Source organism: Aspergillus sydowii (genome assembly GCF_001890705.1).
Source record: "Aspergillus sydowii CBS 593.65 unplaced genomic scaffold ASPSYscaffold_1, whole genome shotgun sequence".
NCBI lineage: Eukaryota > Fungi > Ascomycota > Eurotiomycetes > Eurotiales > Aspergillaceae > Aspergillus > Aspergillus sydowii.
Genome location: NW_024467859.1, coordinates 4,888,206 through 4,900,803, shown reverse-complemented (window position 1 = coordinate 4,900,803; position 12,598 = coordinate 4,888,206). Strand labels below are relative to the sequence as shown.

General features: G+C 54.6%; 6 protein-coding genes across 6 annotated transcripts; 3 read left to right on the top strand and 3 right to left on the bottom strand.

Annotated features, from left to right (window-relative positions):
- Window positions 1–774: 774 nt before the first annotated feature.
- Window positions 775–2,728, bottom strand: ASPSYDRAFT_85130 (uncharacterized protein; the record flags this gene model as incomplete). The annotated part of the gene is made up of 4 exons (XM_040851480.1): window positions 775–868; window positions 923–2,156; window positions 2,208–2,470; window positions 2,532–2,728. 4 exons carry the CDS (start codon window positions 2,726–2,728, stop codon window positions 775–777), a joined length of 1,788 nt encoding a protein of 595 aa, XP_040708962.1.
- Window positions 2,729–2,933: 205 nt separating this feature from the next.
- Window positions 2,934–3,344, bottom strand: ASPSYDRAFT_85129 (uncharacterized protein; the record flags this gene model as incomplete). Its single annotated transcript, XM_040851479.1, has 2 exons — window positions 2,934–3,014; window positions 3,075–3,344. The coding sequence occupies 2 exons, from the start codon at window positions 3,342–3,344 to the stop codon at window positions 2,934–2,936; spliced, it is 351 nt and encodes a 116-aa protein (XP_040708961.1).
- A 249-nt stretch (window positions 3,345–3,593) lies between these two features.
- Window positions 3,594–5,248, top strand: ASPSYDRAFT_85128 (uncharacterized protein; the record flags this gene model as incomplete). Its single annotated transcript, XM_040851478.1, has 5 exons — window positions 3,594–3,998; window positions 4,060–4,532; window positions 4,587–4,679; window positions 4,736–4,848; window positions 4,899–5,248. 5 exons carry the CDS (start codon window positions 3,594–3,596, stop codon window positions 5,246–5,248), a joined length of 1,434 nt encoding a protein of 477 aa, XP_040708960.1.
- Window positions 5,249–5,532: 284 nt separating this feature from the next.
- Window positions 5,533–7,669, bottom strand: ASPSYDRAFT_194134 (uncharacterized protein). Its single transcript, XM_040843684.1, has 5 exons — window positions 7,344–7,669; window positions 7,227–7,283; window positions 6,637–7,173; window positions 6,167–6,579; window positions 5,533–6,103 (listed from the first exon to the last, which is right to left on the bottom strand). Exons 1-5 carry the CDS (start codon window positions 7,504–7,506, stop codon window positions 5,687–5,689), a joined length of 1,587 nt encoding a protein of 528 aa, XP_040708959.1. The 5' UTR covers window positions 7,507–7,669; the 3' UTR covers window positions 5,533–5,686.
- A 45-nt stretch (window positions 7,670–7,714) lies between these two features.
- ASPSYDRAFT_85126 (Zn(II)2Cys6 transcription factor) lies at window positions 7,715–9,861 on the top strand (the record flags this gene model as incomplete). Its single annotated transcript, XM_040851477.1, has 5 exons — window positions 7,715–7,860; window positions 7,912–8,317; window positions 8,376–8,779; window positions 8,835–9,329; window positions 9,381–9,861. The coding sequence occupies 5 exons, from the start codon at window positions 7,715–7,717 to the stop codon at window positions 9,859–9,861; spliced, it is 1,932 nt and encodes a 643-aa protein (XP_040708958.1).
- Window positions 9,862–10,109: 248 nt separating this feature from the next.
- On the top strand, window positions 10,110–12,528 carry ASPSYDRAFT_85125 (uncharacterized protein; the record flags this gene model as incomplete). Its single annotated transcript, XM_040851476.1, has 11 exons — window positions 10,110–10,217; window positions 10,270–10,395; window positions 10,455–10,529; window positions 10,589–10,786; window positions 10,855–11,042; window positions 11,097–11,161; window positions 11,210–11,404; window positions 11,455–11,489; window positions 11,558–11,732; window positions 11,786–11,860; window positions 11,927–12,528. The coding sequence occupies 11 exons, from the start codon at window positions 10,110–10,112 to the stop codon at window positions 12,526–12,528; spliced, it is 1,842 nt and encodes a 613-aa protein (XP_040708957.1).
- Window positions 12,529–12,598: the final 70 nt, after the last annotated feature.

Genomic DNA, 12,598 nt, shown 5'->3' with positions numbered 1-12,598 from the left:
ACGCATGCCTGTAATCGCGGAGTCGTATCGAAGCCCGCAGGTAGCAAGCCAGGCAGCAAGCTGAGATGTTCCAAATCGGTCATTACACTGTCACGCTGGTCCTAGATGTGGCTAGTCAGATCCGCTTTCCGGTCTGTTCGACATTTTCATCCAAAGCGCGCAGTTTCATCTGCCTGGAAGTAAGCAACTTCTCCTGGGAACCCCTGACGGACTTCCTTCGATGCGGAAGGCTCCTATAGTGGCAATCGACATTCGATATAATTTTTGTAACTTATCGGATCATTGAAGGCCAACAAGCTAGAACATGGGTTCGCCGATGCCGCCATTGTCCCAGGCAATTATCCGACTATCGCTGAGTAGAGCTGCAATATATTAGCTACATATAAAGGCCCAAGGTAATTTACATACTCCAAGGTGAATAGCGTAGATTAGACGCCCGCAGCTATCGTCGACGACCGTGCGAGACAATCTGGCGACAAAGAAATAGTAGACAACAAACGTACCGCGTCTTTGATCGCCTGGCTCGTTCCCCTCCTTGGCTTGGTAGCATTGACGTTGTGTTTTCGAGTATTCCAGGAATGTCAGCTTGGGCACTGCTATATAAACCACGCGCTTACCGAAAGGGCTGCACAGCCAGCGGAGATTCTCCATAATTTACGCCCATTTCTGTGCTCCCTGGCATATACGGATCAGATAGAGGATTAATATTCAATGGCAATTTCACGTGCTAGTTAAACTGTCTATGGTGCACTGGTTTGTTCGAGCTTCCACCTCTCAGGCGCCGTTTGGAATAACTGGCAGCACGATATAGTTCTCAAGAGTCTCCCCAAAATGAACGTGATTCTCTCCACCAAACCTCTCTTTCGGCCTGTAGACATGGTTAGTATTCCAACACTGAGCTCGCCGTGCTTGGGTTGCTTACCTGTCCACTGGGGAATTGTGCTTGAACAAACCAGCGCCTTGGGTGTCCTCTGAAGCAATTTCAAAAATGAGCGTTTCCCCTTCCTGAACGACAACGTTCGTGGGCCATAGTTCCACATCGCATGTATAGACTTCCCCATTCTTGACCGGGAGGATATCAGTTGAGCGGTATTCTCTCCAGGGGAGGTGGTTTCGATGACGGGGACTGGACTCGTTCACCTTGCGCATGCTGAGCCTCAACCACCCTTTGGTCACCGGGACCGCGTCGCCAGACGAGCCGGTGTAGTAGATCTCAGTTCCACCGGCGGAAAGGTGTCTCAACGTAACGAAGAGATCAAGGTCGAGGTCGGCCGGCGGTGGCGAGACGGCACTGGTCACGGAGACGTTGAGATGAGCAACAATGTGGCCAGTGACCTCGTATTCAGACGTTGCAGGGGCCGTGGTGAATTGCAGCATGTGAGAGTCCGTCTGCGCACCAAATGCCTTGTATGTGAGCTTTGTTGGGTTGGCCGTCGGCCGTGGGGAGTCCGTGAGAACAAGCGACGGGGAAAGATGGTACTTTGTATAGACTGTCCGCACAATCGGCCATTCCTGTTCCTCGCGACGAGGAAACGTCTTTTCGCCTCCCGGGTTGTTAAAACCAACATCGCCCTTGCGCAAGCACACGCTGACAGGGGGTACCTGGCCAGATTTCCACCCACCGTAGTCATTATCCTTAAGGAAGGCGTCCAGGAAGCTCACCTGCACGTCAACCTCCTCTTTATAGTAGAATGGGAGATCGTGGCGTCCAACAATAAACCGCAGCCACTTGGACCTCGACCCGGCGTAAGTATAGCCCTCGACGTTTCCTCGCAGGTGAAGCGAGATTCCTCCCCAGTTGGCCACTGATAGAAGTGGGACGTCAATATCCTCCAGTGGAAAGACCTTGGAGGCGTAGTACTTGTCATCCAGGAATCTGTTTTCTTCGTTGTCCCGATTCTGGTCACGGACATTGGTCAGGAGCTCTTCGGACGAGAGATCGCCTTCAATCGTGTCCTCTCCCCAGTTGGCAGCTGCTCGCCCAGGCCGGCCGTACTGGTTTGTAATAACCTGCCGGTTCCACCAGAAATTGATAAAGTTGTTGGAAAATATGCCCCCGTGGCGGCAGCGGTCACGATAGTAGTCGGACATGCCTTCCCAGGGAATGATGCACGCGAGCCCTTTCGGTCGTTTTGCTGCAACTCGCCATTGACTTCCTGCTCAGTACTTAGCATTTACCAACAAGATTTGGTTTAAAGAGAGAATACCCGCGTAGTAGCTGACGCCCAAGAGACCAACTTTGCAAGATGACCACGCTTGATCTGCGGCCCATTCGACAACCTGGAAGAAGCAGTTCGCCGTCCCAGCAGACATCGTATTAAGAATCCCAGGAGACTGGCCCAGCCCTCGCTCGTCGGCTCTCACAATGACATAGCCACGTGCTGTCCAGAATACAGGTTCAGGCGTTTCCCAGGCCGCATATTTGGATTTATGCTCAGGGTTGACCTCGGAATAGGACTTGGGGTGGAAACTAAGAGGCGCATGTAAGAATTTGGGAATTGCCAGGCAAGGCCAGGAGGAAAACCACATACTCTCCATAGTAAATGTCCTTCCCATAAGGCCCGTAGGTGACCAAGACGGGATACTTGCCGTCAGTCTTGGGACGGTACACGTTGCACCGGATAACAGTGCCGTCGGCTGTCAGCGGGATGGAGACATTCTTTTCGAAGATAAGGCTGTTTTCCTCATCGACGACTGTCTCAGAATGATCGCGGAGTGCGTTTGGCATAGTGCAGTGCAGAGGGTTGTAGGAATGTTTGTTTGCTACTGGGGAAAAGCCGCTGCATGCTCTTATACATACATCGGGCAGGCTTCTTATTGTTTTACCGACTTGAAATACTTCCGGTGGAGGTGGGATAGATCTATTCCGGCAGATAAAAACGCGTTCGATTGCTTTCTAGACTAGATAGACTAGACATTCCCCTTTAGCTCCGTCACCATTCGCCCCCAATATCATACCGCGTGAGCCCAGGATAAATCTTTCCCAGCGACCTCTCGTACGCTGTCACCAAGAACTGCTTGCGGCATCAGAATCTGCTCCACATAATGACCAGAAAGAGCGAGGTCAAACTTACTGAATTGATGCGCACTCCATTTAGCATCACATTGACGAAGACATACTCGCCGGTGCTCGCCCCGTTCGGCCGCTCCGCGGGATCGAGATGCCGGTTTATAGGGCGATATGGCGGCACACGGCGGTAGTTCTGCGGCCAGTGTGGTGGGTTCGGGGTCCGCGACTGCCACGCCGTCACTTGCACTTGCGGGGGATCATCTGCGCCGGTGAGGTGGATGTGGTAGTCCTGGAGAGTCTCGGACAGAGTGGTTGTGGTGGTGGTGGTTGCCATTGTGCATGTGGCTGTAAAGGTGTCAATATAGCTGAACGGAATCTCTCAACCTGGGGAACTGACGTCCGCGTTAGTACAGCCAGCCTTTATTGGCGATGTGCAATCTTCCGGCTGGGCCATTTCCGAGAGGGGGAGTTAGGGCTTGTGGGCTTCCGGTGGGGGTGTGCAGCGGAATAGCGGAGAGGGGGGGATATTTCGGATATTAAGCACAAGAAGCGTCCTTGATGATTCGCATACTATCAACTGGAAATGCCTGCACAACTCGGTCGCCTGGATGGCGTATACGGTGCAGCCCTCGATGGCCGCACAGCCAGTGTTCGATTCCAGCAGAACCAACTGATTGCTCTCCATGCGAAGCTGCAGGATCTCCAAGCCGACGCCTGCAAGGCCATTTTGTCTGATCGCGGAGTCACAGCTGCTGAAGCAGAGGTGGAGTACGCCACCACAATTCTCGCAGTGAGGGAATACTACGAGTCAATCGACTTTGACAAATGCGTGAAACAGGAATACCGCATTGCCGAGGGGCAGAACTCGCCCGCTCGCCGCGTCGGCTTCGGCGTCCTGTTGATTCGGCCTACAGAGCACACACGCTGGTACTCCATAGTTGCCACCGCTGCTGCTGCAATTGCCGCTGGCAACACATTTGCAATCGAGGTACGCGTGAATTGTGATATACTGTTACCCAACACGATACTTACTCTGGGCACAATCGCAGCTCAGCAAGTTTACCGTCGACCGTCTTCTTCCTACGCTTTTTGCATCCCTCGACGCAGAGATATACGCGCTGATTAATGGGAAGCTCACAGAGACTGAGGGGAAACAGGTCTCTCTCGTGGTGGATCAGGAAGGGCAGATTTCCCTACCACATTGTCTACCATCGAAGCCGCAATTACGCTCAGTCGCGGTTGTCGACCGAACCGCCAATGTCGACCAGGCTGCAAGCGCGATTGTATCTGCCCATCTCGCATACCGCGGCGCATCGCCGCACGCACCGGATCTGGTTCTTGTCAATGAATGGGTTAAGAAGAAATTCGTGGACGCATGCATTCGCCTCGCGCCTGATAGTTCGCGACGGGAACGTATCACAAGTGGTGACAAGCTGCAGCAGATTGTCGCGGAAGCTGAACGATTGGGAGAGGCATCCACCATTGGGACTGCAAGCCTGATGGTGGTCGATATTCGAGACCGGTGAGTTGATAGATCTGCCCTCGCAATATTGCGCATTCAACTGACGAGTTGCAGCCGTGCGTCCGTTGTCGAAGCAAGACCCCACGGGTCGTATTTGCCTGTCGTCACAATAACCAGTCTGGTAGACGCTGTTGTTGCATTAGAAGGGTTTGCTATTTGTTTCTCCTCTCAAGATGGACCGGATTGCTAATATCAAGTTATAGCCTGGAGTACCTCGTCGCATATCACTTCGCTGAACCCGCCGCAGCAAAGTTCCTGAGCCAGCAAATCAACAGCCGACTAACCCTTGCCAATCATATTCCAGCGGAGCTATTAAGTTTGTTGACCCTCCAATACCGGTAAAGCAGTGTAGACTAATATCAGCAGTCGGACCCGCCCTCCCGTGCCATAATGGCCAACCCTCCCCATCTCCCATACTTCGGTATACCACGGAAATGCTATCTCGACCGCGGCCAGAGTACATACAGGAGGCTATGAGACCAGTTCTGTCTCTGCAGGATCTGAAGGACTTGGATCGGGCGGCGTTGGATCGCCTACAGGCTGAGGCTGGACGGCCTCTACGGCCTACAGGACAGGGTCCTGGAACGGCAATCGGCTTTTTTGAACAGGGGATCATGGTTGGCGCTGTGTTCATTGTGCTCCCTGTGATTTCACTTATCGGGTATGGAAGCTGGTATGCAATTCGCTCGGCCGTCTCCTTTAACTGGAACTGGTGACATTGGCGGCGAGTGGAGGTTCTAGTAAGATTTAGATATTGTATTATTCGGTTTTCTCTCTGAATGGCTGTTCATCACCCTGATATTGCTCTGTACCGTGTTGCACCGGCTATTTCATCCCTATCCTTATTCCAGGCAGAAGCGCAGACGACCAATACACGAACTGGACTTTGATGCTGACGGCTGCTTGTCCCGTACTAACGGTAGAGTAAGGAGGTGGGCATACCCACCAGGATTCGTAACTGGTAGAGCCTTCACTGCTAAGTGATGTACAAGTAAACCAGCCTCGTATTCGATGCTAAACTAGCCTAGAAGCCCCTGCAGTTCCTACCCAACGACCATCCCACGACCAACGACTGGGTGGGCGACAACCATCCGTCAACGTCTACTCCTCACAAATCCTACCTTTCCTGCCGAAAAGACCTGGAATGCGTGCAACTAATCCTCATCCGTAGCCCACCTCTGCGTAAAGCGACGGACATACTTGCCCGTAAAGTACAGCACAACGCCCAGCCCCAACAGAACGCCGATGACAATCGCGCAAACGTTCAAAGCACAATCATAGCCCAGCTTGTGGAAGAACGCCGTTGTTCCAAACGAAATCCCGAAGCTGATGAACCCACGCCCCGCGCAAAGCGCCACCATGGCAACATGGCCGCGCTGCGGGTAGCAGTCGATGGTATAGACGAAGCCCAGCACGACGATGCTCACAAAACTGTAGAACTGGGCGTTGAGCGGGACGACAACCCCGGCCCATGCCCAATCCTCTGGGAACTGACAGGCCTGGCCGTAAAGAACGCAAGAGGCGATTCCAACGGCGAGAGGGAGGATCGCAGGGATGAGGCGGCTTTCGGGCTGGGAATGGGAAATTGATCAGCTCTATAGCCATATTTTCTTCCTTGACCTAATTCAACATACCTCTGTGATGCCGTCATTTCGCTTCGCCGTGGTCTTGAGGATCAAGTCACTCAAATGACCTGCCAAGGGCTGCACCACGAAGGCGACAACTGCCTGCCCGCCCATGACGAAGCCGAGATTATGGGGGTCGAAACTGTGTGGCGGAGCAAGGAGGATCTGGGCAAAGACGGCGGTCATGACGATGTACGTGCCCAGCAGCACTCCGCTGAGGGTAATGAAGTATAAGACACCGGGGAAGAGAGACAGTTGCGCCAGGGAGAACCAGAACTTGGGGACCTCGCCCCATCTGGTTGTGACATGGGCCCAGGGCCGCAGGTCGTTCCAAAAGGTGCGGTCTGGGTACGTGTCGTAGTCTAGACGTCGGGTTGGGAACTCAGTCTCCTTGATGGTGTTGCCCTGGGGGTCAAAACCGACTGCAGGCGTCAGTCGTCAGCATCACTCGCGTCGTGGATAGAGGGGTGACTACATACAGAAGCTGTTCAACGGACGGTCGTACTTTGTTTCCGCCACAAAAAGAATACTCAGCACAAACGTTGCCGCACTGATGATGGCGAATACGCCATACCACCACCTCCAGCCCAAGGCCTCGGTCAGGTACGAGCTTGCGATGATGAAAAGCGCGGTTCCAAGCGTCTGCAGGGAACAGAACCAGGCGATGCGGCTGCCACGCTGGTGCAGGAAGAATGTTTCCTCTGCAATCATGACGCACAGCGCCTCACTTTGCCCGGCTGCGAGGGCCATGAAGTCGCGGCCCCCGATATGCGAGCCCAGGCTGTCGGAATAACAGCACCAGATGCCGCCTGCGATCAGGACGATATTGGAGAACAGGTACACCGGACGCCGGCCGATCGCATCGGCGAATGGGACGGCGACCAGATTGCCAATGCCCATAAACAGCGCTGGGTATGTGACGAGATCATTCACGCGCGAGTCGCCGTCGTAGTATTCCTGCAGCTGAGGCACAAGGACCCCGATCCCACTCGCAAGCAGGTTTCCTGTCATGCCGTCTAGCACCGATCAGCGTCCGCTGCAACAGTGTTGGGAGAGGAGTATTGCATACAGAGTGCGACAATGATCAGCATCAGCCACTTGCGCCAGTTGGGCAGGTTGAGCGGGTCTTGAGGGCCACCGAGTCAGCGCCAGCATCAGCAGGTGTACAGCATGTGAAGCAGCAAACCTCGAGGATCGCGCGTCGGCGCAGGAACCAGGATCACGTCCTCCCCATCGATTAGCTTGAGGGTACCAATAATCCGTGGCTCCTGGCCTGAGGCTTTGCCGGCCTCCTCGTGGAGGCTTTCCACCAGGGCCACGCTGGTTTTGTCGTCGTTGGTTGTCTCCATTGCTTACAATGGAGCAAGCTGATGGCAAAAGCCTGGTGGAGTGGCATATCCGACCCCAGAGTCTTATATCGGCCAGGAATGCAGCGTTAGGGCCGGCCCCGTGGGGGGAGGAGAATCCCCCACAGAACCGACGCCACCGGAACCTGCCAACATTGTGGGGAAGAAAACAGGCAATGGCTCACTGTGCTTCTGCAACTACGGCGACAAGATGAATCCCACCAAGTTCCATCGACGGACTGCTCGCAGCTGTGCAGAATGTGCCCGCCGCAAGGTCAAGTGCCGCAATGGGTACCCCTGCGAGGCCTGCGTGCGCCGGGGGGAGCCGCAGAAATGCCTCGTTCCGGAGGGCACCGGGTCAGTGCAGTTTCACAGGAAGCGCCGGTGTTGCAACTAACTCCACGGCAGAAACGAGACCGACCAGGAGCGTCTGCTAATCCAAGACCGACTGGAGCGGATGGAGAATCACGCAGCGGATCCATTACTCCGGACGAGCCATGGACCGCAGGACAGCCCCGAAGACCTGCTGGTCATGCTGGAGGCGCTGTCCCATGACCGGCAGCCAGACGAGCCAACTGGCATCTACAGTCTCTATCAGCCCGTGCAGCAACTAGTGTTGATGCTCCTCCCCGAACGCAGGGCTAGTGAAGTACTGGTCCACTTCGCGCTGAGCCAGCTGTCATGGCTGCATTGCGGCGTCCGGACTGGGCGGTTCTGGGAGGAGCACCAGCTCTTCTGGGAGAAAATAGACGGCGGTGATCTGGACCTGCTCAAAGACCATAGCTGGATGGCCCTGTACCTGGGCATTCTAGCGGTGCGTACTACCCCCCTCGACCCGTCATGTTCCATCCTAACGAGACCGAACACTGCAGGCTGCAGGCCTATACATCAGTGCCAACCAACGCCCGCCTCTCCCACAGCTGCTGCATCTGCAACCGGGCACAAGGGACGAGGTCGACCCTGGGGTCGCAATGGCGAAGGTCTGGTGCGAGGCCGCGATGGACGAACTGGATGCATCTCGCCCGCTCGCGCATCCGAATCTACGGACGGTCCGAACTTTTGCCATTTTGACGCTATGCCATGGTAGCTTCGGACAGATGGACCGCGAGTACCTTTTGCTCGGCACCGCCATCCACACGGCACGCTGTTTGAATATGCATCTGCTAGCGAATGAGGCCAGCTGTCCGCCACGTCTCCGACAGAGACCGGAATGGCGCACAGCAGAGGACCGCCATCTTGGCCGGCGGCTCTGGTGGACTCTTGTCGTGTGTGACTGGTGAGTGCAAAGCCCCCACCGGCATATAGGAAGAGGTTCTCTGACTCGGAAGAAGGCTGGGGAAACTGTCACGCCCTTCGTCAATCTCGCTTACAGGCTTCAACACGAGCCTATCTCCCTCCGCCTGTGATGCTGACCTTCTCTTCCAAGACGCTGGGGGGAGTGTCACTACGGGTCACTCGCCACTGTGGTATCTCCAGGTTATTTCGCGGCTTGCGCTGATTGTCTACTCGAATATCAAGGCGCCGAGAGACCTTGACTTGTCCAAGCTGCTCCGCGCCATCAACCAGATCGAGGACATACTGCAGCAGGTCACTCGACAGGCACCAACACACCTCGCAGCTGGCAGCTCCTCCTGGATCCAAAGCCAGCATTTCCTGGCCCTCTACACAATCCATTTTCTCCGCGTAACTGTAGCCCGCGCAAATCTCGTGCGATGCCTTAAAGACCCGAGTCAACCTCGCCCGACAATTGCAACGGGGGTCCATGCTGCCTTGGAAATCCTGCGACTATCCGAATGCCCTAAACCATTTGTTGTCCAAAGGAGCTGGTACGTCTGCCCTTGATGTAGAAATAAAAAACACGTATAACTAGTGTACAGGATAACTTCTGCAGCAACGCTCGCCGCCGGTGTCTTCCTCGCGGTACACCTTCTGTGGCTCAAGAGTACGTTCCCAGAAGACCAGATCGTGACGCGCCGCCAGGTGATCCAGGTCGCCGCAGATTCAGTCCGGGCCCTTGACCTGAATGTCCGGGGTCTGTCGTCCCGCGGGGCGCATCTGCTGGAAATGCTCCTGGTCGAGGAGTCCCTCTGTATTGCTTCTGAACATATTGGTAAGGAAGCCCTTGTTACGATTCTCGAGGAAGCAGAGTCGGGCAAGACGCCGACCTACGCCGCGGATGCTATGGCCGATTTTGATCTGTACACAAACTCTGGAGTACAATTCGTAGACGCCCTGTCTGGTGATGAGGCCTCGACTAGTGCGGGATTATTCTCTTTGGCCAGCGATCCCTTTATGGGTGGGCTTATGGCCGACATTCCTGATGCCGGAGACTGGATAAATGGTCTTGGTACAGAGTGATTTTTTTCTTTGATAAATGTATGTAACTCGAATTGTCTTTCAATTAAATAGCGTCAGGATTAATACACATCCGGCAGACCCCCTCCGTTCCGACTACTATGTATGTCTATATCGATACGGACCCCCCACTCGACCCGAAGCTGGTCTTTGATCGGACCATGCTGTGGGCTATATCTAACCAAAACCGCCTGCAGACAAGGAAGACATGACACCGCGGTGCTGTATCGATTGCGAGACAAATCTCCGTAATGTCGATTTCTGCAGAGACAGGCCCCCTCCGTGTGCTCATTGCCGGAGCTGGTATTGGGGGTCTCTTTGCCGCCATCTCCCTCCGGCACGCGGGGCATCATGTCGAGGTTTGAACCTGTCGGCTGTGGCGAGGAAGCTTGTTCGATTAACCCCTCTCAGATCTTCGAGTCGTCTCGTTTTGTGACTGAACTCGGTGCGGCTATCCATCTTCCTCCCAATGTTTATGGGCTGCTGCACCGCGTGGGCATAAATCCAAAAGAGTTCAACTGCAATGATGCAGAGTTTGTACGTACTAGGCATCGGAATTTGCACATGGAGCTGAAGCTGACCCTGGTCCGTAATAGGTGACCGTCTACGACTCTCAAGGCAACGTTGTGAGCTCCAAGGACGTGCGAAATCTGCGCACCGTCTACCCCTATGTGAGCAAAGCACCCTGTGTATTTTCTCGTGGCACCTTCGTTGACCCGGGATGTTCTAGCCCTGGAAGCTAAGCCATCGCATTGATTTACATGACGCCTTGAAGCACGCGGCCGTGACTCCAGACGGGCCTGGAAGACCCGCTACCATCCATCTACGCAGCAGAGTAGTTGGATGCGATTGCAGTGCGCCATCGCTGACACTGGAAGACGGCAGAACAATTACAGGAGATCTTGTCATCGGCGCAGATGGTGTTCATGTAAGTTGAATTCTGTCCCAAGATCGTCCGGACCATCCGGCCTCTGACGTCTGCTCCACCGTGGCCAGTCTGCCCTGCGCCGTTTCGTCGCCCAGGAAGATACTGCTCCCACCCCATCCGGTGGCAGCGCATTCCGATTCCTGATTCCAATCTCCAAAGTGGAAGAGAACCCCGAAACGAGGAAATTACTTGCACGGCCAGGCGAGCTGCAGCTGTGGGATGGCACCTACCGACGGCTTGTGATTTATCCTTGTCGGTGCGTTTGCTCAGCTTCGGTGGATTGTATTGCACATAGAACTGACCCTTGCAGAAACAACACGGAGCTGAACTTCGTATGCCTTCATCCTGACACGGAAAGCGAGGGCAGCACAGAGGGTTACCCAATCTATCAATTTTCGTAAGTTTAGATGCTGACTGGGGCAGGTTGGAATAACACTGCGTCTCTGGAGCAGGTCCTCAAGGTATACGACGAGTTCTGCCCGGCAATGAAATCCCTCCTGCGAATGGTCAATCCGGAGGAGATCAAGCTGTGGAGGCTTCTTGACCGAAAGGCGCTTAGGACTTGGATCTCTGGGAAGACATGCCTGATTGGGGACGCTGCTCACCCTTTTCTACCCCGTAAGACACATTGCTGTATGCTTTTCTATTCCCCTAACATGAGGCTACAGACCAAGGGCAGGGAGGTGCGCAGGCCATTGAAGATGTACGTATCTCATCCTGGTATATCTACATATCCTGCTATTGAAACGTCCTAAGCATATGTCATAACAGGGCGCAGCACTGGGAGCTTTATTCCCCCTCGGCACGAAGCATGCAGATGTCGCCAGCAGCTTGGAGCTGTATATGAAGTGCCGGTACGACCGTGCCACCATGGTGCAGAACTACTCTCGCCTCGCCGCGTTCAAAACAAGCCCCGATGACAAAGTCGGCGGGACCTCGACCGATCGTGAGTGCTGCAAGCGAGCAATGCAAGTCGAACTGCCAACTGACCACCGGCAGCCCTGGAATTCTCCCGCGTCAATTTCGGCCACGACGCCTATGACTATGCGCAGAACGTCTTGCTCAAGTCTCGAGGTGAGTAGCGGAGCTGAATTCCTTGTCGATGTGACAGGTCACAGACTTACCATGCACATGATACAGGGTCTAAGGTTCCTCACCAGGGCTCATTGACGAGGGTGTTCGGACCGTCAGGGCTGCCTGAGAGCGCGTCTGCTCTGTGCACCCAGGCGTCGCTCAGGATCTCCTTTCGCACCCGCCGCAACTATCTAGAGACTTTTCTCCCCGGCTCCGACTCCTCGATTCGCGCCATGGGAGGCTGGGCCACCGCTGAGCTAGGGTTGACCCGCCGCAATGAGAAGCACGTCCGCCTCGCCCTGTCCATACCCAACGCCATTCTCAGTCCCTCAGCCACAGAAACAGAGACGGCCATGCCCATCATCTTCGACAATGATATTGACGTGGTCACATTTGGCTCCGAGCTTCGCCTGCCGCTTTGCTATGCTGAAATTAAAGAATATACGCTGGGTGACAGACGGTTGCTCACTGTCGGACGGGGAGAAGACATCTTTATTGGAATTAGCCTTGCGCTGTCGGCTGGGAATGAGGCGCAGGTCTTTTTTTCCACGCTGTCGGATGCTGAGCTGGCTACCAGGTACCCTGCACTCGCGCACATTATTGGCAGAATACAGCGATTAGAGATAGCGGAGGTGATCGATGTTGTTGGTGCTGCCGCAGTGGTGTAGACTAGCATAGGATAGCATATAGATACAGAATATGACGCCAGTCTAGCACGCTACAACAATCGTCTCCAGT

What these genes read in the sequence shown, in the direction of transcription:
- ASPSYDRAFT_194134 (XM_040843684.1), bottom strand. Translation starts at nt 7,506, where the DNA reads ATGGAGACAACCAACGACGACAAAACCAGCGTGGCCCTGGTGGAAAGC. An exon ending in GCTGATCATTGTCGCACTCT is followed by an intron (nt 7,174 to 7,226) that starts GTATGCAATACT and finishes GATCGGTGCTAG; the next exon opens with ACGGCATGACAGGAAACCTG. An exon ending in CCGTCCGTTGAACAGCTTCT is followed by an intron (nt 6,580 to 6,636) that starts GTATGTAGTCAC and finishes TGACGCCTGCAG; the next exon opens with TCGGTTTTGACCCCCAGGGC.